The 25,184-nt window shown below is 45.9% G+C and overlaps 3 protein-coding genes across 6 annotated transcripts in view; all 3 read left to right on the top strand.

The window, feature by feature from the left end:
• Window positions 1–25,184, top strand: part of LOC125740057 (tripartite motif-containing protein 16-like) — an 81,728-nt gene that overhangs the window by 23,188 nt on the left and 33,356 nt on the right. The window contains exon 7 of one of the 2 annotated variants that reach the window (XR_007397431.1): window positions 2,484–3,954. The exons of the other annotated variant lie outside the window; for it this stretch is intronic. The gene's annotated coding sequence lies outside the window, so the exon portion shown is untranslated. Of the gene's footprint in view, window positions 1–2,483; window positions 3,955–25,184 lie in introns of those variants that run through there. 2 annotated transcript variants of the gene reach the window in all.
• The window catches only part of LOC125740056 (tripartite motif-containing protein 16-like), a 61,008-nt gene that overhangs the window by 3,693 nt on the left and 32,131 nt on the right, over window positions 1–25,184 (top strand). Inside the window, exons 3-7 of one of the 3 annotated variants that reach the window (XR_007397429.1) lie at window positions 309–542; window positions 708–867; window positions 1,256–1,315; window positions 1,660–2,388; window positions 21,471–22,935. Coding sequence is in view for 1 of the 3 variants with exons in the window: in XM_049010759.1 (XP_048866716.1) it covers window positions 309–542; window positions 708–867; window positions 1,256–1,315; window positions 1,660–2,168 (963 nt within the window). In the remaining 2 variants the exon portion in view is untranslated. Of the gene's footprint in view, window positions 1–308; window positions 543–707; window positions 868–1,255; window positions 1,316–1,659; window positions 3,955–21,470; window positions 22,936–25,184 lie in introns of those variants that run through there. The other 2 variants (XR_007397430.1, XM_049010759.1) reach the window with 2 other exon arrangements.
• Window positions 13,678–22,756, top strand: LOC125740054 (tripartite motif-containing protein 16-like). Its single transcript, XM_049010757.1, has 6 exons — window positions 13,678–14,286; window positions 15,363–15,458; window positions 19,390–19,623; window positions 19,789–19,948; window positions 20,336–20,395; window positions 20,737–22,756. The coding sequence occupies exons 1-6, from the start codon at window positions 13,699–13,701 to the stop codon at window positions 21,249–21,251; spliced, it is 1,653 nt and encodes a 550-aa protein (XP_048866714.1). The 5' UTR covers window positions 13,678–13,698; the 3' UTR covers window positions 21,252–22,756.

The following is a 25,184-nucleotide window of genomic DNA, read 5'->3' as shown; positions in this document are numbered from 1 at the left end:
AGAGGTTGGACAAACAATTAGCAGGCCTGACATTCTCTAATATTTAAGGCTTTGGAATTTCTAGTGCTGACTATCTACCCCCCGCAAACTAATACATTAGCGTATTGTAATGTTTGTTACTTATCGTGATGCAATTGCCTGCAGCTGCTTTTAAACAGTGATCAGCCTAACTTCTTGTATGTTCTCGTCAAATTGTTTTTCTTTATCAAGATAAGATTTGGTATTCTGAAAGCTTTTTTCCAAAAAGAGTTGCTGAAAAAAGTGGGAGATTGTCATAAATTCTGGCTAATCTGGTCATTTATCAACAGAGATCGGCACAGTCAGTTGTGGAAGACAACGAGAGAATCTTCAATGAGATGATCCGCTCCATCCAGAGAAGACGCTCTAAGGTGACACAGATGATCAAAGATGAGGCGAAGGCTGCAGTGAGTCAGGCTGAGAGAGACATGGAGAGACTGAAGCAGGAGATTGATGAACTGAAGAGGAGACACTCTGAGCTGGAGCAGCTTTCACACACAGAGGATCACATCCATTTCCTCCAGGTAACAGAAGAGGTACCTTAACAATATGAGAACCAGAAATTTAGAATAGATATGCAAGGTCATATACATTCAGCTTACTTTATCATTTGACAGAAGTAAATATTTCTATTAATTTGATTACAATACATATTGGTGTTGATGAAGCAGTTTACTGTGTGTCTGTAGAGTTGGCAGAGTCTTCCTGTTGTCCCTGAAGTTGGATTTGGACCCAGAATCTCTGTCTATCCACGCTGCTCTTTTGAGAACGTGAGGAAGGTGGTTTCTGAACTGAAGGATCAACTGGAAAATGTTTGCGAAAAGAAGACAGCAGAGTTGCATCGCCCAGGTTAAGAAATAAATACTCTGCATCTTCCAGTCTGTTTATGTTAATATAGACCATGCAGAGAGAGTATGCAGTGCAGTCAGCCTCATGTTTGTGTGACCAAGTCAGTTTCTGTTTCAATAAAATAAAATCTTTGTGCAAACCTTTAAAAGAGATCTACATTTTACAGGCTGCAAAACCCAGATCACACAAATCATGTTTCTTTTAAATTATAGAATCCGAAAATTTGTATTGTGTTTAATGTAGTATGATTTGCAGTTTGTGAAAATGCCTGTTATTGTCCCTCATAATGATAATACCCTACTGCTGGTGTCTCCACAGTGAGTGACGTCCATCTCCCACAAGTAAATTCCTTTTACTCACATCCCTGTTTCTCTCTGTCTCCTTCTAGTTACCAAAGACACCGTCCTACCAGTATTAGTGCCCAGGACCAGAGCAGAATTCTTACACTGTGAGTCTGTTCACACACTCGCTTCTCTCTCCCTGTATGAAGTGGAGTCTGTTTTACTGTGTTTTATTGTGTTTCATTTTCTTCTGTATGTGAAGCTTCTCTTTCTCTCTCCTGCTCCCTCCTGGTCTTTCATATTTATGTCAGGAGCCTTTGAATCTGTTTACAGTGTGACTGCTGATGTTTAATATTATTTTGCTTATCATGTTGTTCTCTGAGGCATCCATTTTGTGACTAGAACCATATGAACATAAAAGGATATACTTCATTATATATAGTTTTCTAGGTGTTCAATATAAGGAGTGAATGATACCAAACCATCACTTTCTGATCTTTTCCTCCATCAGATTCATGTCGGCTCACTCTGGACCCCAACACAGCAAACAGAAACCTTCATCTGTCTGAGGGGAACAGAGTGGTGACATGGAAGAGAGAGACACAGTCATATCCTGATCACCAGGAGAGATGTGACTCCCAAGTGCCGTGTACAGAGGGTCTGACTGGACGCTGCTACTGGGAGGTTGAGTGGAGCGGGCGTTCGATTGGTATAGCTGTCACATATAAAGGGATCAGCAGGAAAGGATGGGCTGACAACAGCAGGCTTGGATGCAATGACAAGTCCTGGTGTTTGTACTGCTTAGACTCCAGTTACTCATTCTGGCATAATACTGTGCAAACTGCACTACCTGACCCCCCCTCCTCCAGGATAGGAGTGTACCTGGATCACAGGGCAGGAACTGTGTCTTTCTACAGCATCTCTGACACAGTGACCCTCCTGCACAGGGTCCAGACCACGTTCACTGAGCCCCTCTATCCTGCATTTTATCTTTGCAGCAGTACAGCCAAATTGTGCTGAGTATGTTAACAGGCTGTTAAAGGTATCTCAAAAATTAACTAAGTAATTAATACTAGAAAACATAACTATTGGCAGAGAACTGTTTGCTGAGGGCTCTTGGCTCTGTCATATATAGAATGGACCTTCATTTTACCCCAGTGAGCCCTAAAACTGCACCATCTGAGATTATAAAGATAGAAGCAGGCAGTGATTCCAGAATCAGTGCACAGTTAAAGCCAAGGTGTGTCCTCCAGCGCTGCGGACACCATGGACGGGAAGCCAGTCCATCACAGAGCAGCCACTCACACATCATCACACACTGTGGACAATTTACAGGTACCAGTTTATCTAGAGAACAGCCATACAGACACGGGCAGAACATGCAAACACACAGAGACTGTGATGTTGTGTTTGTCTTTGTACTGACCAGAAAATACCTGTATGCATCTAAACATTTCAATTATAATTAAACCTGACTTAACGTTTAACTGAACCCAAGTTTGATTCTTTCAGTCAGCAAAATGTGCAGTTAGGAAATATGTGTGTGGGGGCTTAATTTTTTCTGCCTTAACCTCCATCCATTTTCCAAACCGCTTATCCTTCTGGGTCGCAGGGCGTCCAGAGCCTTTTCTGGAAGCTATGGGCACGAGCTTAATTAAGTTAGTTAGCTCGGCGCACAAGTGTTCTCCCAATTGCAGCATTTACACATATATCATATTGGGCCTCCCAGTCTAGACTAATCCAGGTATTTTCCAAATTTTTCAGGGTCCCTGTCACTCAGTTCCCCCTGGAATTGTCCCAGTGTCCCCCCCACCCCTGGTTGTATGAGCTATTATTCATGTTTACTGACTAGCTCAGTACACACACTTTCTCGCCCCAAGTAAAACTATTGCAAAACTATTTATACCTTGTGAGTTTATATGGAAACGGACAGTGTTTGATATGTTAATGAGAAACCTGAAATTCCAACAGTGTAGAATTGTTATTAATTATGAGCATTCCTTGCAGTACAGTGTTGAATTAATACTTATAAACTTACAGTTTGTGAGTTTTGCCTGTAACATCCGACAGACAGTGTACCGGACCAATGGCAGAAGTTCATATATGTATTCTAAACAATAATTGGTAAATTATACCATAGTTTTTATATGATTTATGACAGATGGCATAGAATAGACCATAGTATGGAAATTTGAATATATATGTTATGCAGTGTGATCCAGGTGTATTTGTATTAACCTTGGAAAGGGATATTAACTCTTGGGTCAGCATCTGTTTTTCCCAATTTTGTTAATGTCTTCTCCCTGTTTGGCCAGCAGGTGTCGCTGGCCATTCTGTCCTCCCTGTTGTCCAAGCCCTTTGTGTGTTTCCCCAGCTCCCCTGACTGCTGCATGGCTCAATGAGCTGAGCGTGCGGCAACCTGTAAACCCCTCGGTGATGTTAGAATATTACACGTTACCCTGTATTGTATAATTTTTGTATTTTGTTCCCTGCCAGTTCTCGTTCCATGTGTTCCCTTGACATTTCTTGTAGTTAGTATTTCTTTTCCATATTTTGCTTTTTGACACCTCGTGGATCTTTTCCTTCGTAGTTTTTTCCCAGTGTTTTAGTTTGAGTAATAAACCCCCTTATATCTGAGCTGCCAGTGGATCGTCACCTCATTTTTTCTCCCTGCACCATGCTTTGCTTTCGTAACAATTATCCTTATGCTAAAAGACATTGAACATGCATTGTATGTAAACCTGACATGAAAGATGACATGGATTTGCTGAAAAGAGTGTTTAATAAACATAACTGCAGAAAACTCGGAAGCATCGACACGCTCTTGCCTTGCATCAGCATTTCTCTTCTTTTTTCAGGAACTTATCTTGGTGCCCCTGTACGGTACCTGTAACACAGTCATTTAGTATAATGTGATGTAGTTTGATCTCTTTGATTGTTTTGCAACCAATTAACTACAACAGAAACAAAATCGACATTTCAAATGATAATATAATGTGAGTCTGTCGTCAAACTAATTTTGAAAAATAGAGGGAATTGTTGCGGTAATGAGTTCGTAGGAATGACCCAATGAGTTTAAGAACAAATACATATTCTTCTGCTTTTTTGCCGGATTCCTTCACTCTCTGATGTCCAATTAGGTAAGCGTCCTGTTCAGGCAGTTCCACTGGGGATGTAGTACAGGTATGTAGCATCTGTATGAAAATCGGAATTCAAAACAGTGTTTTTATGATTCACCTAGAAACACGATGGATTCAGTGTCAGTTGAAACATGGTAAGCTGTTTTAGGTTTAATTTCCGGAAGATATCACACATTTATTTCCAATTTCCACATTAATATTCAGAATGCAACTAGTTATAATGTGTATTTCTGATGTCAGAAATTTGAATTTGGATAAAATGCATGCCACTGATATCGAAAATTCAGTGTTAACTACAGTAGTTAATGCCAGTTCTTGACATCAGAAATTTTATTTTAGCTAGTGAGATTCAAAACATTTCTCTCATGTATTTCAAAGGGAGTTTGAACTAAAGTGCCTATTTCTGATATCAGGAATTCACTTTTAACTAGTCAAAATACCAATTGTTGATATCAGGCATAAAATTTTATCCATCCATCCATCTATCCATCCATCATCTACCGCTGAATCTGGGGTCGGGTCGCGGGGGCAGCAGTCCTCAGCAGGGAGACCCAGACTTCCCTCTCCCCGGCCACTTCATCCAGCTCCTCTGGGGGGACCCCGAGGCGTTCCCAGGCCAGCCGAGAGACATAGTCTCTCCAGCGTGTCCTGGGTCTTCCCCGGGGCCTCCTCCCAGTGGGACATGCCCAGAACACTTCACCAGGGAGGCGTCCAGGAGGCATCCTAATCAGATGCCCGAGCCACCTCATCTGGCTCCTCTCGATGCGGAGGAGCAGCGGCTCTACTCTGAGTCCCTCCCGAATGACTGAGCTCCTCACCCTATCTTTAAGGGAGAGCCCAGCCACCCTGCGGGGGAAACTCATTTCGGCCACTTGTACCCGCGATCTCGTTCTTTCGGTCACTACCCAGAGCTCATGACCATAGGTGAGGGTAGGAACGTAGATCGACTGGTAAATCGAGAGCTTCGCCTTTTGGCTCAGCTCTCTCTTCACCATGACAGACCGATGCAGAGCCCACATCACTGCTGACGCCGCATCGATCCGCCTGTCGATCTCCCGCTCCATTGTTCCCCCACTCGTGAACAAGACCCCGAGAAACTTAAACTCCTCCACTTGGGGAAGGACCCCATCCCCAACCCGGAGAGAGCATTCTACCCTTTTCCAGCTGAGAACCATGGTCTCGGATTTGGAGGTGCTGATCCTCATCCCAGCCGCTTCACACTCGGCTGCGAACCGTCCCAATGAGAGTCTAAGGTCACGGTCCGATGAGACCAACAGAACCACATCATCTGCAAAAAGCAGAGACCTAATCCTAAGGCCACCAAACCGGACACCCTCAACGCCCTGGCTGCGCCTAGAAATTCTGTCCATAAAAACTATGAACAGAATCGGTGACAAAGGGCAGCCCTAACGGAGTCCAACCCTCACTGGAAACGAGTCCGACTTATTGCCGCCCATGCGGACCAGGCTCTGGCACCAGTCATACAGGGACTGAACCGTCCTTAAAAGGAAGCCCGGTACCCCATACTCCCGGAGCACCCCCCACAGGACTCCCCGAGGGACACGGTCGAATGCCTTCTCCAAGTCCACAAAGCACATGTAGACTGGTCGGGCAAACTCCCATGAGCCCTCCAAAACCCTGCTGAGAGTATAGAGCTGGTCCACTGTTCCACGGCCAGGGCGAAAACCACACTGCTCCTCCTGAATCTGAGGTTCAACAATCCGGCGGACCCTCCTCTCCAGGACCCCCGAATAGACCTTACCAGGGCGGCTGAGGACTGTGATCCCCCTATAGTTGGAGCACACCCTCCGGTCCCCCTTCTTAAAGAGGGGGACCACCACCCTGGTCTGCCAGTCCAGAGGCACTGCCCCCGATGTCCACGCGATACCGCAGATGCATGTCAACCAGGACAGCTCCGCAACATCCAGAGCTTTGAGGAACTCCAGGCGGATCTCATCCACCCCCGGGGCCCGGCCACCGAGGAGCTTTTTAACCACCTCAGCGACCTCCGCCCCAGAGATAGGCGAGTCCACCCCCAAGTCCCCACACCCTGCTTCCATTACGGAAGGCGTGTCGGTGGGATTGAGAAGGTCTTCGAAGTATTCTCTCCACCGACCCAGAACGTCCCGAGTTGAGGTCAGCAGCGCACCATCCCCACCATAAACAGTGTTGATGTTGCACCGCTTACCCGCCCTGAGCCGCTGGATGGTGGACCAGAACCTCCTCGAAGCCGTCCGGAAGTCGTTTTCCATGGCCTCGCCAAACTCCTCCCACACCCGTGTTTTTGCCTCAGCAACCTCCAAAGCCGCATCCCGCTTGGCCTGCCGGTAGCCGTCAGCTGCGTCTGGAGTCCCACAGGCCAAAAAGGCCCGGTAGGACTCCTTCTTCAGCTTGACGGCATCCCTCACCACTGGTGTCCACCAGCGGGTTCGAGGATTGCCGCCGCGACAGGAACCGACCACCTTACGGCCGCAGCTCCGGTCAGCCACCTTCACAGTGGAGGCGCGGAACATGGCCCATTCGGACTCAATGTCCCCCGCCTCCCCCGTGATATGGGAGAAGTTCTGCCGGAGGTAGGAGTTGAAACTCCTCCTGACAGGGGGTTCCGCCAGACGTTCCCAGCAGACCCTCACTATATGCTTGGGCCTGCCAGGCCTGGCCGGCTTCCTCCACCACCAGCGGAGCCAACCCACCACCAGGTAGTGATCAGTTGACAGCTCCGCCCCTCTCTTCACCCGAGTGTCCAAGACATGCGGCCGCAAGTCCGACGACACGACTACAAATTCAATCATCCAACTGCGGCCTAGGGTGTCCTGGTGCCAAGCGTACACGTGGACACCCTTATGTTTGAACATGGTGTTCATTATGGACAATCCATGACGAGCACAGAAGTCCAACAACAAAGCACCGCTCGGGTTCAGGTCGGGTTCAGGTTCCTCCCAATCACGCCCCTCTAGGTCTTACTGTCATTGCCCACATGAGCATTGAAGTCCCCCAGCAGAACAATAGAGTCCCCAGGAGGAGCGCTTTCCAACACCCCTTCCAAGGACTCCAAAAAGAGTGGGTATTCTGAACTGCCGTTTGGCGCATAAGCGCAAACAACAGTCAGGACCCGTCCCCCCACCCAAAGGCGAAGGGAGGCTACCCTCTTGTCCTCTGCGGTAAACCCCAACGTACAGGCACCCAGCCAGGGGGCAATAAGTATGCCCACCCCCGCTCGGCGCTTCTCCCCGTGGGCAACTCCAGAGTGGAAAAGGGTCCAACCCCCCTCAAGGAGACTGGTTCCAGAGCCCAAGCCGTGCGTCGTGGTGAGCCCGACTATATCTAGCCGGAACTTCGTAACCTCGCGCACCAGCTCAGGCTCCTTCCCCATCAGAGAGGTGACATTCCATGTCCCTAGAGCTAGCTTCTGCAGCCGAGGATCGGACCGCCAAGGTCCACGCCTTTGGCTGCCGCCCAGCTTGCATCGCACCTGACCCCTATGGCCCCTCCCATGGGTGGTGAGCCCATTGGAGGGGGGACCCACGTGCCTTGTTCGGGCTGTGCCCGACCAGGCCCCATGAGTGTAGGCCTGGCCACCAGGCGCTCGCCCTCGAGCCCCACCCCCAGGCCTGGCTCCAGGGGGGGGCCCCGGTGACCCGCGTCCGGGCAAGGGAAATCGTGTGTCCATGCTTTGCTTCTTCATAGGGGTTATTTGATTAAGTTCACACACTTAATCAGTGTCCGTGCATGGAAATCCGTTCAGTCATAATAAATCTGTAAGATATAATATTCCATCTCGGCTGAAGCTGTATCTTTCTAAAAGAATATCATCCGGCAACGATAAAGTATCTTGCCGATCGTGCAAAGCCCTCTCAATGTGAAATTCCCTGCTTTTTATTTGTGCACTGATTACAATTGGTCGCTCATCCATGAATGGTGAGGCCATCATGACTGAACGGATTTCCATGCACGGACACGGAACTAACCTGCTCCGAGCAGGTTTGAGGATTTGGATGTGCTGCTATGACAACACATCCAGCAAGAGTTTTAAAAAAACCGACAGATCCAGGATCATGCCAAATCGTCAACAATTGCATCCGGCTAAACATGTAATCCATGTACGAAAAACACCCCCAAGGTGAGGAAGTAACTGTTTATTGAGACACCAATAAACAATCCACAATCCAGTTATGCATAGTGTCACCTCAATTAATATACACACAATAATAACAAGCAACTAACTAATATCTAATAAAACACGTAATAATAAACATATAATTCTGTTAAATATATGAAATGCAATATCATAGACATACACCTGAGATTAATTAATAGCAGCCGAGTTACCATGCAATAGTGTTCCATTAACAATCACAATATTTCTTCAATAAACCCAGTTCTCAATTACACATTTTGTAGATGAGGGTGAGAGCTCAGAAAAAGTATTATCTTTTCATAAATGCTGGGGTCTGGCTCCTTCCTGCTCGGCCGAGGTGACAAAATACTTTGCCGCAAGAAGATGGACCCCGCGGAGAACCAACACCTTCAACAACAGGGGGAAAACCTTACCTCCCTAGTGTCGCAACTCCTCAAGCAGAAGGCAAGTCAGTCTCGGCTTCCTGAGTCTCCGCCCCGCTCAGCTCTCCCGGTTCCTGTTGCATTGCCCGACAAGTATGATGGTAATCCTGACTAATGTGAAGCTTTCCCGATGCAATGTGGACTCTATATAGAGGAACACCTTAAGCAATTCCAGGAGGAAACTGCATGCATCAGGTTTGGTATCTCGCTGCTGACTGGGCAAGCCTGCGATTGGGCGACAGCCTTATGGACAGATGACAGCCCCTTGCTCAAATCAGCACGAGATTTCTAAAAGGCATTTAAGGAGCTGTTCGATCATCCCACTGTAGAGAGCAGTCTGGTTGAACGGCTAGTAGACCTCAGACAAGGGACAAGGACCATTGTGGACTTCTCCCTGGAGTTTCGTACTCTCGCCGCAGGACTGCGCTGGCCGGAAGACTGCCTCTGTATCCTGTACCGTCGAGTGCTTACCCTGGAAGTGCAGGACAAACTCTTCTCTCACGGACTATATTCAATTGTCCGTCACTCTGAATAACAACATGCGCGAACATCATCACCGACAAACCCGACTCCTGGAACTGACTGACATCACCCCTGCCGAGTCCCCAGAGCCCATGCAACTCGGGAAATCTCCGCTTACCCAGGCCGAACGGAAACGCCGCACAGAACAAGATCTGTTGTCTAGACTCCGGAAATGTTCTACACTCCTGCTCAGTCCATCCTCCCCGCCTGGAGTCAACACCCAAGGTAGGCTCACATGCTTCTCCATATATTTCACAAACACATAATATCGCTGGATAGCTGGATATTCCACATAAACCCTCTTTGCCAACCCATAGCTGTCCTTGGGATCAGTGGAAAACCAAATCACTTACCATTCCGGACCTGTGTCCCTCCTGGTTGGGGTCTTACACTCAGAGGTGCTAACCTTTCTGATCCTCCCCAGCTCACAAGATCCTCTAAATCCTGGGGCTCCCCTGGCTCAGGGATCACGACCCTCGTATTAGCTGGGCTACAGGAGAACTCATATCCTGGTCTCCCAGGTGTCTTTCTAGGTGCTGCTCCATCTCCTGTCGGGCCTCACAAGTGGAGAGCCCCCAACCAGAGGACCTCTCCACCATCCTTGATGCCTACCGAGACTATCATGATGTCTTCAGAAAGACCCTGGCCTTCTGACTACCCCCTCACAGAGACTGCGACTGTTCCATCGACCTTATTGAAGGTGCCCCCTTTCCAAAAGGTCGATTGTACCCCCTATCCCAGGCTGAAGAAGCCGCCCTGGAGGAGTATATTCAGGACTCCGTAGCGCAAGGTATCATCCACCCTTCTACCTCACCAATTACAGCTGGTTTCTTCTTCATTAAGAAGAAGGATGGAGGATGGAGGGTTACGTCCCTGTATAGATTATAGATCGCTTGATGCGGTCACCATCAAACGACGAGAACCACTCCCACTCATTCCTTCCACCCTAGAACATCTGTGAAGAGCAACCATCTTTACCAAGTTGGACCTTCATAGCACCTACAACCTCATCCACATCCGAGAGGGGGATGAGTGTAAGATATCCTTCATCACACATACTGGTAAATTTTGTATCTTGTTATACCATATGGGTTAGCCTCTCCGTCTTCCAGATTTTCGTGTACACGGTCTTTGCAAGACATGATTAACAGGTTTGTGGTGGTCTACATAAATGACATCTTGATCTACGCCCCCAGCTAATTTAGGTGAACCCTAGAAGCTGACCTAGCCTTCCATAAACTGAAAGAGACCTTCTGCTCCGCCCCCGTCTTTCAACAGCCTCGGCCCGAAGACCCATTCGAGCTGGAGATGGATGCGTCTGAGGCGAGAGTAGAAGGTATCCTAATACAACGAATCCCGGTAACTGACCATCGTCACCCCATGCCTGTTTTTCAAAAAAACTCTCCCCGGCAGAACAGAACTATGACGTTGGCGATTAGGAGCTCCTGGCCATGAAGTTGGCCTTTGGGGAGTGGCGTCACTGACTAGAGGGAGCCAAACACCCCTTTCAAGTCTTTACTGACCACCGGAACCTGCAATACCTCCAGACAGACAGCTAAACGTCTGAACCCTCGACAAGCACGTTGGTCTATGTTTTTCTCTCGCTTTCATTTCACGGTGACATACCTCCCCGGTTCCAAGAATGGAAAGACCGATGCCCTCTCTTGCCAACATGATCCCTCCACATCCGACAACTCGGGTACACCATATAAAACTTACTCACATTTTGCTCTGACCTCTGCGTGTTCGCGCAGCACACTCTCATGTTTACGAGAAAGGTGTCTTTTTAGATTCCAAAGTGAATCTTTACTCATTGAAACAGTTTCACCACATTGTTGTTCTTGCTCTTCATTATTCTCATCTATACATTTGATAAGAATAGTACACTTGTATGACCTATCAGTTTCCTTTGTGAAATACTTTGTGAATTCCATCTCGGCCAATTTGTGTAACAGCCTTGATAATTTTACAAAAGAATTTGGGCACGCCTCAGAGTCGTAGTGTGAGCAGTATCGGAGTGAAATTGGAGCGAAAAAGAGCGACCGCTCCATCCTTATATAAAAAACCGCTCCACGCTCTGACCAAATTCCGCCTGTTCCTCGCTCATGCTCTGCTCACATGCTCTGATACTTAGTAGTAACTCAGTTACTACTGAACTACAAATCATGAACAAATCACACTGCACAACAAAGTTTTTGCTTGTTGAACACTGTTGGGTATAGATTTTTGGCTGCTGATCATGAAAATTAGATGAGAATGGAATCAGGCCAGGTTGGAAACTGTTCTGTGGAAGCTTGCGGCCTGGGCTTGCCTAGACAGGCTGGAGCCAGCTTCACACTGCCTCAGCAGACTATGAAAGTGGCTTGCATACACAGATGCTGCTCATTGGGTGAATATACAACTGAAAGTGTGTCTGAGACCCTGACTCAGAGGCACTCGAAAGACAATGTCGTTTGCTGTCCTGATGATATGGTAAGAACAGACCATGTGACGGACTGTTACTTCTGTTTGACTAATGTGTCTGGTTTCTCTGCCAAAAACAAGTAGTCAGTTGAATACCCTAATCTGCCTTCAGCAATGAGACTCGTGCCACATGACCACAGTCTTCCAATTCCGAAACCACCAGAGGAACGTACCTTAGATAAGCCAGATGAAACTGCAATGCAGGGAACTGGCAGGGACATTAATGCGGATTTTGAACCGTGCTCACCCGGTGATCCACATCTCATACAGTAACATAGTTAGAATTAAACAATCTGGTCAGCGATTTGGTTCTGTCAATAACAAAAGCCAAATTGTTAGGTTTGAGACTGTTGGAATGGCGTTTGATGTCACCAGGTACGAATATTTCTGCTGACTACCGTTTAACACAGCAACGTGATGTACCTGACATTGAATGCAAATGAAAATCAAGAGCAAAACACTCATAATTATGTTGAATTTTATAGCATATGAGAAACATAAACGCGAATACGTTTGTCCTGCCCCGATCGTCCAGCCCTCGTGTGTGCCACGCCCCCCCCGATCGAACATGTGTGCTTCCCCGATTGTGCCCAGCTGTTTTCCATTAGTCTTATGTCATGTCCTGTATTTAGTCTGCGTTCAAGTCTGTTTCCTCAATCTGGTCATTGATGTTGCTAAGAGTCTGCATGCCTTTTTAGTGCTTCCCTCATTAAAACCCCTTCCATTTACCCGGGTCCTGTTCCCCGTGCTTGCTTCCCCGCTCTTCACCACGACGGACGTCGTGACAACATTATTGCTGGTAAAGAGTTAACTGTCTATTTCTCAGAGTCCCTATGTGATGCAGCAAAAATAATTAAAAGCATAATAATACATTTTTGTCTCCCATCATTTGTCACCGATAATCTTTTACTGTATCCTGTATGACTGATCCTGTTACTATCTCCTGGGAAGCTTCCATAATTTGCATGGGCCTCAAACTTCATTAATAATATAAATTGCCAAACACACATCCACAAATTTAGAATGTTTGTCTGACATTATACAAGTTGCAAATGTCACGTCCAACCCTGTCTTGCTTGTCTGCTCCCTGTGTTTCCCTTGGATGTAGCTACTGTACTAATGAGCCGCACCTGGAGCTTGTTAGCCTTACCTCTTGTTCTTGCCCTCTCGCTAACCAGCCACAGCTGCCTTGCGTTTACTCTTTTGTTAGTCATGTATATTAGCCTCTCTTAGGCCTGTGTTACCTGTTCAGTCATTGTTGTCTGTCTGCGTGTACTAGCCGGTGTGTTTTTACCACAATGAACTTCCCCGCAAGGGATTATACTTGCTGACAGTCTGCATTTGGGTCGTCCTTCTCCCACTGCAATGTGACACCCAGATCATACACAAGTCAGACACACAAAAATCCACACACTATATACAATTTCAACCTGCGTTTCATTGTTTCTGAGATAAATTAATGTTGATGTTTTGTCATAACATAAATGGAAATATAAATAAATCTCGTTATGGATGTATTTATATAAATGGACAGATTCATTCTTAATGTACCTATTCTACCTTTCTGTCTGCTACCCATTTTGTATGTACAAAAACAAACCCTGGTTGCTGAAGAAAAGCAATGTCAGTAGCAGTTAGAATCAAAAAGCTAAATAAATATTGAGTTTGTTAGGTATATAACTGGTATATTGCACAATTTTTTTCATAAACTCCTTCTGCAGTGTTTGCCCAGTCTGCTCTTCTCAGTCTGAACTCAGTCAAAACCACACCTACTGCAGCCTGAGAAGCAGGAAGCTCCTCCCACTCTCACACACAGACGTCTGTGCGGGAAAAAGAAACTGAATTCTATCATTGTTTGTTGTAAAATGGCAGAAGCCAGTGTCACAGTGGATCAGAACCAATTCACCTGCGCAATCTGTCTGGACCTGCTGAAGGATCCAGTGGCTATTCCCTGTGGACAGAGTTACTGTATGAACTGCATTAAGAGCTGCTGGGATCAGGAGGATCATGATGGAGTTTACAGATGCCCCCAGTGCAGAGAGACCTTCACACCCAGACCTATTCTGGCCAGAAACACCATGCTGGCTGAAGTGGTGGAGAAACTGAAGAAGACAGGACAACAAGCAACTCCTACTGACCATTATGCTGGACCTGGAGATGTGGAGTGTGACGTCTGTACTGAGAGAAAACGCAAAGCTGCCAAGTCCTGCCTGGTGTGTCTGGTCTCTTACTGTGAATCTCACCTCCAGCCTCACTATGGGTCTCCAGCTCTTAAGAAGCACAAGCTGACTGATGCCACTGGACATCTGCAGGACAATTTCTGTTTCCAGCATGACAAACCCCTGGAGTTCTACTGCCGTACCGACCAGCAGTGTATCTGTGATCTCTGTACGATGTATGAACACAGAGACCATGAAACAGTCTCAGCTGATGCACAAAGGACAGAGATACAGGTGAGACTGTTTATTAAAATTATAAAAACCTTTATGCAAACTATGCTTAAAAAAATCTTTTTGTTGTGGGTAATGCAGTTATTTTGTTAGCACAGTACCATAAATATTCATGCACAGACGCAAAACTGAATAACTGGCAGCCACTTAAAATACGATTTAAAGTTGGAAAATTAAATAGAAAAACTGAAAAGAGAAACATGCAACAGAAAGTAGCTTGTAGGCGCTAGTCGGGTCCATACGGTAAATAAACACTGCAGCCTGAGAAGCAGGAAGCTCCTCCCACTCTCACACACAGACGACTGCGAGAGAAAACGAAACTGAATCTTATCAGTGTTGTGGTAAACTGGCAGGAACCAGTGTCATAGTGGATGAGAATCAATTCACCTGCGTAACTCCAAATGGCTCATTGATCATGACCATTCATTGTCTTCTGTGCCATTTATATAAAATGTTACAAATTGCAAATATAAGCTCTTAATTAACCATGAACCAACTCTTACTTAATGTATTAATTAGCCACAAACTAAGCAAGAAGTTTCTGAGCTCAGTGTTAACGTAACATTTAGTTAACCATCACTTTCTATTGTACATAATTATTATCCACCAACTAGATATTGGTAACTATGAAAATAAATGAACCAATAAATGGGTTTTATGTAAGTAAAAAAGAGACATGAGAACTTACCACTGCTTATAGTGCCGTGAAAAGGTATTTTTGATTTCTTATTTTTATGCATATTTCTCACACTTACATGTTTCAGATCACTGAAGAAATTGTAATATTAGATGAAGATAACCAGAGCACATACAAAATGCAGTTTTTAAATGATGATATTACTGGCATGATGAGTCAGAAGATCTTTTTCCAATTTATACTACATACAGTCATTAAATCATTTAAGAATTTCCATCCATCCATCGCCTAACCGTTAATCCAGGTCAGAGTCATGGGGAGCGCCTGGAGCCTCCCCAGGGCACATGGCTGGGGTCCACGCTGGACAGGATTATTAAAATACATTAGAGTATGATCTCAGCTAATGAAAAACTAATTTTGTAATTTTTTTCTCTTTCGGTAGAAAAAAATGGATGAAATGCAGAAGGAATTTCAGCAAAGAATTCAGATGAGACAAAAGGACCTGAAAGTTCTGATAGAGGCTGTGGACTCAATAACAGTGAGTATGAACCTGAAGAGAAGATAACAGCTGGCTCGTAAAAGTCATTTCAGGCTTGAACTGAAATTCTTCCGCAGATGGGTGACTTGAGTGGTTTATGGTAAATTATACAAGTTAGTTCCCTCCACTCTGCACAGCACTCACAGTACCAGTGTACAGGCCGGCCATGACGTCCAGCAAAACTGGGGGGGGGGGATCCCGCGAAGGCTCAGGATATCCCACAGGGCAAGTCAATCCACTGAGTCAAACGCTTTACGAATATCGACAAAGGCTGCAAAGAACCACTGCCGATATGTGGCTTGTGTGCAATGAGAACCCTCAGTGTATGGATACAGTTCATGGTAGGCTTCTTAGGCGTAAAACCAGACTGCTCCAGTCACTGACAGGCAAGCAAGTGATCATGGATCCTGTTAACGATGACCCTAGCAAGGACCTTACCCGGCACTGGAAACAATGCTATCTCCCTGTAGTTGCCACAATCCAGGTGATCACCTTTCCCTTTATAGATAGGGAATACAAATCCTGTTTTCCAGTCAGTTGGGATGACATCTGACTCCCAAATGGTAGCAAAAATTTCCTGTAATACCAGGATGACAGCCTTAGCATCGGCCTGGAGAAGGTCACGCTATAGTAGATACCACAGATCTTTCCTACCCCCCAGCTGATTCACCACCCATGTAATCTCAGTGATATTGGGTGATTCACAGCTGATCGGAGGATCAGCTTCAAGAACCGTGGACCCAGAGATGTCCAGCATCCTAGCTGGTGGTTCAGCTTTAAACAACTGCTCAAAGTGGCCGGGCCAGCGGGTCACAACTGAAGTGTCTTCTCTAAGGACTCTTCCTTCACCTGCCCTGACTGCAAGCCTCCAAGGAACAGATTCAGATGTGCGTAATGCTTCAATTCCTCTGTAAGCAGGATGTGGGTCACTCGACCACAGACCACATCCTTCTCAGTTCTTGGTACAGACTGGAGTTGCGACTAAGTCATATGCTATGACTCCTTTCGATAATATCCAGGGTGCCCTGCGAGATGAAACACCTCCATCTGGGAACAGTGTCAACAGCAAAACAACCCTCTGCAACCTTCAGGGTCATATGGAAGGTCTCCCACATCACATTAGAGTCAGCAGTCACACCCAAGTCTGCAAGTTCCTTGCACAAACTGTGTGCGAACTCATCAGAAACAGCCTGATCTTGGAGTCTGGCTAAGTCCAGTCTTATTCTCCTAGTAGGTGATCTAGCCTGCTGGATCTAAGCTGAATCATCACAGTAGCAACAACAAGTCTGTGGTCAGAATTCACATACTGGGCACTTCTGTAGACCCTGCAGTTGTGCAGGAGTCTTCAGAGTCTGCCCACAAGGATGTGATTGATCTCCTTCGCTCCATCACCAGTATTGGAGTTCCAAGTCCAATGATGCGGCTCTGGGCGTAGGAACCAGGATCCAGTGACCTGCAGCCTCTGACCTTTCACAGAGCCAAGAAACATGGAGCCACTTTCATCCCAGTCTCTGGACCCATGGGGACCGACACAATCCTCATAATCAGCCCTGTCAGTGCCAGTGGTCGCACTGAAGTCACCCATGACTTGGAGGTGTCACCTCGTGGGCAACCTTCAACCACCGATTGAAGTTGCGAGTAAAATGTTTCCCTCAACGAAACGTCACTCACCACGGCCAGAGCATAAACTGAGACAACAGAAAAGCCCCCAAAGAATGCCTTAGCCTAACGCACATAATATGCTGACATCAGGAGTGAGATCAGACAACAGCTACTCACTGAGTATGGCAGCCATCAGACGATACAGTAGTAGAGGGGATTGTTAATCAGTTTCAGCTGCATTTGTGTTAATAAAATGAACAGCAGGTGCACTAGAGGGGCCACAATGTGATGACAACCAAAACAAGAATGGTTTAACAGGTGGAGGCCACTGACATTTTTCCCTCCTCATCTTTTCTGACTATTTTTCACTAGTTTTGCATTTGGCTGCGGCCAGTGTCACTGGTGATACCTGGACCCTACAGAGGTAGTCCAACCCCAGGATGGCGCATCAATACGTGCCATTGCCAGAGGGTTTGCTGTGTCTCCCAGCACAGTCTCAAGGGCATGGAGGAGATTCCAGGAGACACGCAGATACTCAAGGAGAGCTGGACAGGGCCATAGAAGGTCCTTAACCCATCAACAGGACTGGTATCTGCCCCTTTGTGTAAAGAGGAACAGGATGAGCACTGCCAGAGCCTACAAAATGACCTCCAGCAGGCCACTGGTGTGAATGTCTCTGACCCGGCAATCAGAAACAGACTTCATGAGGGTGGCTTGAGGACCTTATGTCCTCCAATTGGCCCTGTGCTCCCGGCACCGCGGAGCTTGATTGGAATTTACCATAGAATACCAGAATTGGTTGGTCTGCCACTGGCTCCCTGTGCTTTTCATAGACGAGAGCAGGTTCATCCTCAGCACATGTGACAGGCATTAATAGGTCTGGAGAAATTGTGGAGAATGTTTTGCTGCATGTAACATTGTTCAGAATGACTGGTTTGGTGATGGGTCAGTGATGGTCTAGGAAGGTATATCCATGGAGGGACGCACAGACCTCTACGGCAACCTATTGTCAGACCATATGCCTTGTGCAGTGGGTCCTGGGTTCCTTCTGGTGCATGACAATGCCCAGCCTCATGTGGCGAGAGCATGTAGGCAGTTCCTGGAGGATGAAGGAACTGATGCCATTGACTGGCCCCTACACTCACCTGACCTAAATCCAATAGATACATATATTGTGTGATAAGTCAATAACATAATTATTGTGATAGGCCTAGAGATGACTGTGATGTATTGGTTGTGTCAAAACCCCACAATGGTAAGGGGTGATATTTTATCAACAGCTGGATGTTAATATGGCCTTGATAACTTTATTTGACCTTGATATTAACAAATTGTGTTTACATAGGAATGAATGTCTCCAACATTTTAGCCAGTTGCCCTGCTTCTGCCTTCTCATCTGTTGTCTGTGTTACAAGCGCTACTCAGGGCTGATTCATACTTGATGTGAAAGCATGGATACCCCAGTGCATACAACACAATGGCCGACTGGCCGTGGTTCGGACTCTTCATACTTCTAGCGCCAGTGCACCCCCAAGAGAATCTCGTTTATGAAGTATGGTTTGGATTTTGTAAGAATAAAAGTTTTTACTAAAACTAACCATGTACTGTGTACATAAGACAGGGTTATACTTGTTAATGAAAACATTTCCATAAGCTGAAATAAAATAAGATAGGACAATAAATGCCAACTAAACGATAATTATAAATAACACATTTTTTCCAATATTATGAAGAATTAAAAGTTCATTGATCTTTGAAATGGTGGATTTGCATTAATGTGCTATTGTCACGGTACAAGACAGAACTAAGGACAATGGGGCAAAACTAAGGGCAAACAAACAAGGTTTACAGGATTAACAGAAAGGGAAACTTGACAGAACTGAAAACAAACAGGATTAATGCGGATCGAAACATGGGAGGCTAAGGCACACAAACCGGGGAAGCACTTATAAGCAGGATTAACAAGGGATCAATCAAGAGGCAGCTGGAGTGAATCACACAAGGGCTGGAACGAGAGGTTGGACAAACAATTAGCAGGCCTGGCATTCTCTAATATTTAAGGCTGCGGAATTTCTAGTGCTGACTATCTACCCCCCCCCCCCCCCCAAACTAATACTTTAGCGTATTGTAATGTTTGTTACTTATTGTGATGCAATTGCCTGCAGCTGCTTTTTAACAGTGACCAGCCTAACTTCTTGTATGTTCTTGTCAAGTTGTTTTTCTTTATAAAGATAAGATTTGGTATTCTGAAAGCTTTTTTCCAAAAAGAGTTGCTGAAAAAAGTGGGAGATTGTCATAAATTCTGGCTAATCTGGTCATTTATCGACAGAGATCGGCACAGTCAGCTGTGGAAGACAACAGGAATATCTTCATTGAGATGATCTACTCCATTGTGAGAAGACGCTCTGAGGTGATAGAGAGGATCAAAGATGAGGCGATGGCTGCAGTGAGTCAGGCTAAAGGAGACATGAAGAGACTGAAGCAGGAGATTGATGAACTGAAGAGGAGACACTCTGAGCTGGAGCAGCTTTCACACACAGAGGATCACATCCAATTCCTCCAGGTAACAGAACAGCTACCTTAACAATATGGGAACCAGAAATTTAGAATAGATATGCAAGGTCATATACATTCAGCTTACTTTATCATTTGACAGAAGTAAATATTTCTATTAATTTGATTACAATACACATTGGTGTTGATGAAGCAGTTTACTGTGTGTCTGTAGAGTTGGCAGAGTCTTCCTGTTGTCCCAGAAGTTGGATTTGGACCCAGAATCTCTGTCTATCCACGCTGCTCTTTTGAGAACGTGAGGAAGGTGGTTTCTGAACTGAAGGATCAACTGGAAAATGTTTGCGAAAAGAAGACAGCAGAGTTGCATCGCCCAGGTTGATAAATAAATACTGTGCATCTTCCAGTCTGCTCATGTTAATATAGACCATGCAGAGAGAGTATGCAGTGCAGTCAGCCTCATGTTTGTGTGACCAAGTCAGTTTCTGTTTCAATAAAATAAAATCTTCGTGCAAACCTTTAAAAGAGATTTACATTTTATAGGCTGCAAAACCCAGATCACACAAATCATGTTTCTTTTAAATTATAGAATCCAAAAATTTTATTGTGTTTAATGTAGTATGATTTGCAGTTTGTGAAAATGCCTGTTATTGTCCCTCATAATGATAATACCCTACTGCTGGTGTCTCCACAGTGAGTGAAGTCCATCTCCCACAAGTAAATTCCTTTAACTCACATCCCTGTTTCTCTCTGTCTCCTTCTAGTTACCAAAGACACCGTCCTACCAGTATTAGTGCCCAGGACCAGAGCAGAATTCTTACACTGTGAGTCTGTTCACACACTCGCTTCTCTCTCCCTGTATGAGGTGGAGTGTGTTTTATTGTGTTTTATTGTGTTTCATCTTCTGCATGTGAAGCTTCTCTTTCTCTCTCCTGCTGCCTCCTGGTCTTTCACATTTATGTCAGGAGCCTTTGAATCTGTTTACAGTGTGACTGCTGATGTTTAATGTTATTTTGCTTATCATGTTATTCTCTGAGGCATCCATTTTGTGACTAGAACCATATGAACATAAAAGGATATACTTCATTATATATAGTTTTTGAGGAGTTCAATATAAGGAGTGAATGAGACCAAACCATCACTTTCTGATCTTTTCCTCCATCAGATTCCCGTCATCTCACTCTGGACCCCAACACAGCAAACAGAAACCTTCATCTGTCTGAGGGGAACAGAGTGGTGACATGGAAGAGAGAGACACAGTCATATCCTGGTCACCAGCAGAGGTTTGACTCAATCCCCCAAGTGCTGTGTACAGAGGGTCTGACTGGACGCTGCTACTGGGAGGTTGAGTGGAGCGGGAGTTCGATTGGTATAGCCGTCACATACAAAGGAATCAGCAGGAAAGGAATGTATGATGACAGCTGGCTTGGAAACAATGACAAGTCCTGGTGTTTGTCCTGCTCAGCCTCCAGTTACTCATTCTGGCACAATAATGTGCAAACTGCAGTATATGGCTCCCATTCCTCCAGGATAGGAGTGTACCTGGATCACTGGGCAGGAACTCTGTCCTTCTACAGCATCTCTGACACTTTGACCCTCCTGCACAGGGTCCATACCACATTCACTGAGCCCCTCTATCCTGGGCTTTTTCTTTGGAACAGTACAGCCAAACTGTGCTGAGTATGTTAACAGGCTGTTAAACGTATCTCAAAAATTAACTAGTAATTAATGCTAGAAAACATAACTATTGGCAGAGAACTGTTTGCTGAGGGCTCTTGGCTCTGTCATATACAGAATGGACCTTCATTTTACCCCAATGACCCCTAAAATTGCACCATCTGGGGTTATAAAGGCAGAAGCAGGCAGGGATTCCAGAATCAGTGCACAGTTAAAGCCAAGGTGTGTCCTCCAGCGCTGGGGACACCCTGGACGGGAAGCCAGTCCATCACAGAGCAGCCACTCACACATCATCACACACTGTGGACAATTTACAGGTACCAGTTTACCTGGAGAACAGCCATACAGACACGGGCAGAACATGCAAACACACAGAGACTGTGGTGTTGTGTTTGGCTTTGTACTGACCAGAAAATACCTGTATGCATCTAAACATTTCAATTATAATTAAACCTGACTTAACGTTTAACTAAACCCAAGTCTAGGTTTGATTCTTTCAGTCAGCAAAATGTGCAGTTAGGAAATATGTGTGTGGGGGCTTTATTTTTTCTGCCTTAACCTCCAACCATTTTCCAAACCACTTATCCTTCTGGGTCACAGGGCGTCCAGAGCCTATTCTGGAAGCTATGGGCACGAGCTGTCACTCAGTTCCCCCTGGAATTGTCCCAATGCCCCCCCCCCCCCACCCCTGGTTGTATGAGCTATTATTCATGTTTACTGACTAGCTCAGTACACACACTTTCGTGCCCCAAGTAAAACTATTGCAAAACTATTTATACCTTGTGAGTTTATATGGAAACGGACAGTGTTTGATATGTTAATGAGAAACTTGAAATTCCAACAGTGTAGAATTGTTATTAATTATGAGCATTCCTTGCAGTACAGTGTTGAATTAATACTTATAAACTTACAGTGTGTGAGTTTTGCCTGTAACATCAGACAGTCAGTGTCCGGTACCAATGGCAGAAGTTCATATATGTATTCTAAACAATAATTGGTAAATTATGCCATAGTTTTTATATGATTTATGACAGATGGCATAGAATATACCATAATATGGAAATGTGAATATGTATGTTATGCAGTGTGATCCAGGTGTATTTGTATTTACCTTGGAAAGGGATATTATCTATTGGGTCAGCATCTGTTTATCCCAATTTTGTTAATGTCTTCTCCCTGTTTGGCCAGCAGGTGTCGCTGGCCATTCTGTCCTCCCTGTTGTCCAAGCCCTTTGTGTGTTTCCCCAGCTCCCCTGACTGCTGCATGGCTCAATGAGCTGAGCGTGCGGCAACCTGTAAACCCCTCGGTGATGTTAGAATATTACACGTTACCCTGTATTGTATAATTTTTGTATTTTGTTCCCTGCCAGTTCTTGCTCCATGTGTTCCCTTGACATTTCTTTTAGTTAGTCTTTCTTTTCCATATTTTGCTTTTTGACACCTCGTGGTTCTTTTCCTTCGTAGTTTTACCCAGTGTTTTAGTTTGAGTAATAAACCCCCTTATAGCTGGCCAGTGGATCGTCACCTCATTTTTTCTCCCTGCACCATGCTTTGCTTTCGTAACAATTATCCTTATGCTAAAAGACATTGAACATGCATTGTATGTAAACCTGCCATGAAAGATGATATGGATTTGCTGAAAAGAGTGTTTAATAAACATAACTGCAGAAAACTCGGAAGCATCGACACGCTCTTGCCCTGCCTCAGCATTTCTCTCCTGTATTTCAGGAACTTATCTTGGTGCCCCTGTACGGTACCTGTAACACAGTCATTTAGTATAATGTGATGTAGTTTGATCTCTTTTATTGTTTTGCAACAAATTAACTACAACAGAAACAAAATCGACATTTCAAATGATAATATAATGTGAGTCTGTCGTCAAACTAATTTTGAAAAATAGAGGGAATTGTTGCGGTAATGAGTTCGTAGGAATGACCCAATGAGTTTAAGAACAAATACATATACTTCTGCTTTTTTGCCGGATCCCTTCACTCTCTGATGTCCAATCAGGTAAGCGTCCTGTTCAGGCAGTTCCACTGGGGATGTAGTACAGGTATGTAGCATCTGTATGAAAATCGGAATTCAAAACAGCGTTTTTATGAATCGCCTAGAAACACGATGGATTCAGTGTCAGTTGAAACATGGTAAGCTGTTTTAGGTTTAATTTCCGGAAGATATCACACATTTATTTCCAATTTCCACATTAATACTCAGAATGCAACTAGTTATAATGTGTATTTCTGATGTCAGAAATTTGAATTTAGATAAAATGCATGCCACTGATATCGAAAATTGAGTGTTAACTACAGTAGTTAATGCCAGTTCTTGACATCAGAAATTTTATTTTAGCTTCAATGGGAGTTTGAACTAAAGTGCCTATTTCTGATATCAGGAATTCACTTTTAACTAGTCAAAATACCAACTGTTGATATCAGGCATAAAATTTTATCCATCCATCCATCCATCCATCCATCCATCATCTACCGCTGAATCTGGGGTCGGGTCGCGGGGGCAGCAGTCCTCAGCAGGGAGACCCAGACTTCCCTCTCCCCGGCCACTTCATCCAGCTCCTCTGGGGGGACCCCGAGGCGTTCCCAGGCCAGCCGTGAGACATAGTCTCTCCAGCGTGTCCTGGGTCTTCCCCGGGGCCTCCTCCCAGTGGGACATGCCCGGAACACTTCACCAGGGAGGCGTCCAGGAGGCATCCTAATCAGATGCCCGAGCCACCTCATCTGGCTCCTCTCGATGCGGAGGAGCAGCGGCGGCTCTACTCTGAGTCCCTCCCGAATGACTGAGCTCCTCACCCTATCTTTAAGGGAGAGCCCAGCCACCCTGCGGAGGAAACTCATTTCGGCCACTTGTACCCGCGATCTCGTTCTTTCGGTCACTACCCATAGTTCATGACCATAGGTGAGGGTAGGAACGTAGATCGACTGGTAAATCGAGAGGTTCGCCTTTTGGCTCAGCTCTCTCTTCACCATGACAGACCGATGCAGAGCCCACATCACTGCTGACGCTGCACCGATCCGCCTGTCGATCTCCCGCTCCATTGTTCCCCCACTCGTGAACATGACCCCGAGAAACTTAAACTCCTCCACTTGGGGAAGGACCCCATCCCCAACCCGGAGAGAGCATTCTACCCTTTTCCAGCTGAGAACCATGGTCTCGGATTTGGAGGTGCTGATCCTCATCCCAGCCGCTTCACACTCGGCTGCGAACCGTCCCAATGAGAGTCGACGGTCACGGTCCGATGAGGCCAACAGAACCACATCATCTGCAAAAAGCAGAAACCTAATCCTGAGGCCACCAAACCGGACACCCTAAACGCCCTGGCTGCGCCTAGAAATTCTGTCCATAAAAACTATGAACAGAATCGGTGACAAAGGGCAGCCCTGACGGAGTCCAACCCTCACTGGAAACGAGTCCGACATATTGCCGCCCATGCGGACCAGGCTCTGGCACCGGTCATACAGGGACCGAACCGCCCTTAAAAGGAAGCCCGGTACCCCATAATCCCGGAGCACTCCCCAAAGGACTCCCCGAGGGACACGGTCGAATGCCCTCTCCAAGTCCACAAAGCACATGTAGACTGGTTGGGCAAACTCCCATGAACCCTCCAAAACCCTGCTGAGAGTATAGAGCTGGTCCACTGTTCCACGGCCAGGGCGAAAACCACACTGCTCCTCCTGAATCCGAGGTTCCACAATCCGGCGGATCCTCCTCTCCAGGACCCCCGAATAGACCTTACCAGGGAGGCTGAGGAGTGTGATCCCCCTATAGTTGGAGCACACCCTCCGGTCCCCCTTCTTAAAGAGGGGGACCACCACCCCGGTCTGCCAGTCCTGAGGCACTGCCCCCGATGTCCACGCGATGCCGCAGATGCGTGTCAACCAGGACAGCCCCGCAACATCCAGAGCCTTGAGGAACTCCAGGCGGA

This window comes from Brienomyrus brachyistius, chromosome 4, assembly GCF_023856365.1.
Source record: "Brienomyrus brachyistius isolate T26 chromosome 4, BBRACH_0.4, whole genome shotgun sequence".
Taxonomy (NCBI): domain Eukaryota; kingdom Metazoa; phylum Chordata; class Actinopteri; order Osteoglossiformes; family Mormyridae; genus Brienomyrus; species Brienomyrus brachyistius.
Note: the sequence above shows the minus strand (reverse complement) of the source record. Positions and strands in the feature narration are given on the sequence as shown.

Coding starts and splice junctions, on each gene's coding strand:
- LOC125740054 (XM_049010757.1), top strand. CDS start 13,699: ATGGCAGAAGCCAGTGTCACAGTGGATCAGAACCAATTCACCTGCGCA. Junction 15,459..19,389: donor AGGCTGTGGACTCAATAACA/GTGAGTATGAAC, acceptor ATTTATCGACAG/AGATCGGCACAGTCAGCTGT. Junction 19,624..19,788: donor ATCACATCCAATTCCTCCAG/GTAACAGAACAG, acceptor GTGTGTCTGTAG/AGTTGGCAGAGTCTTCCTGT.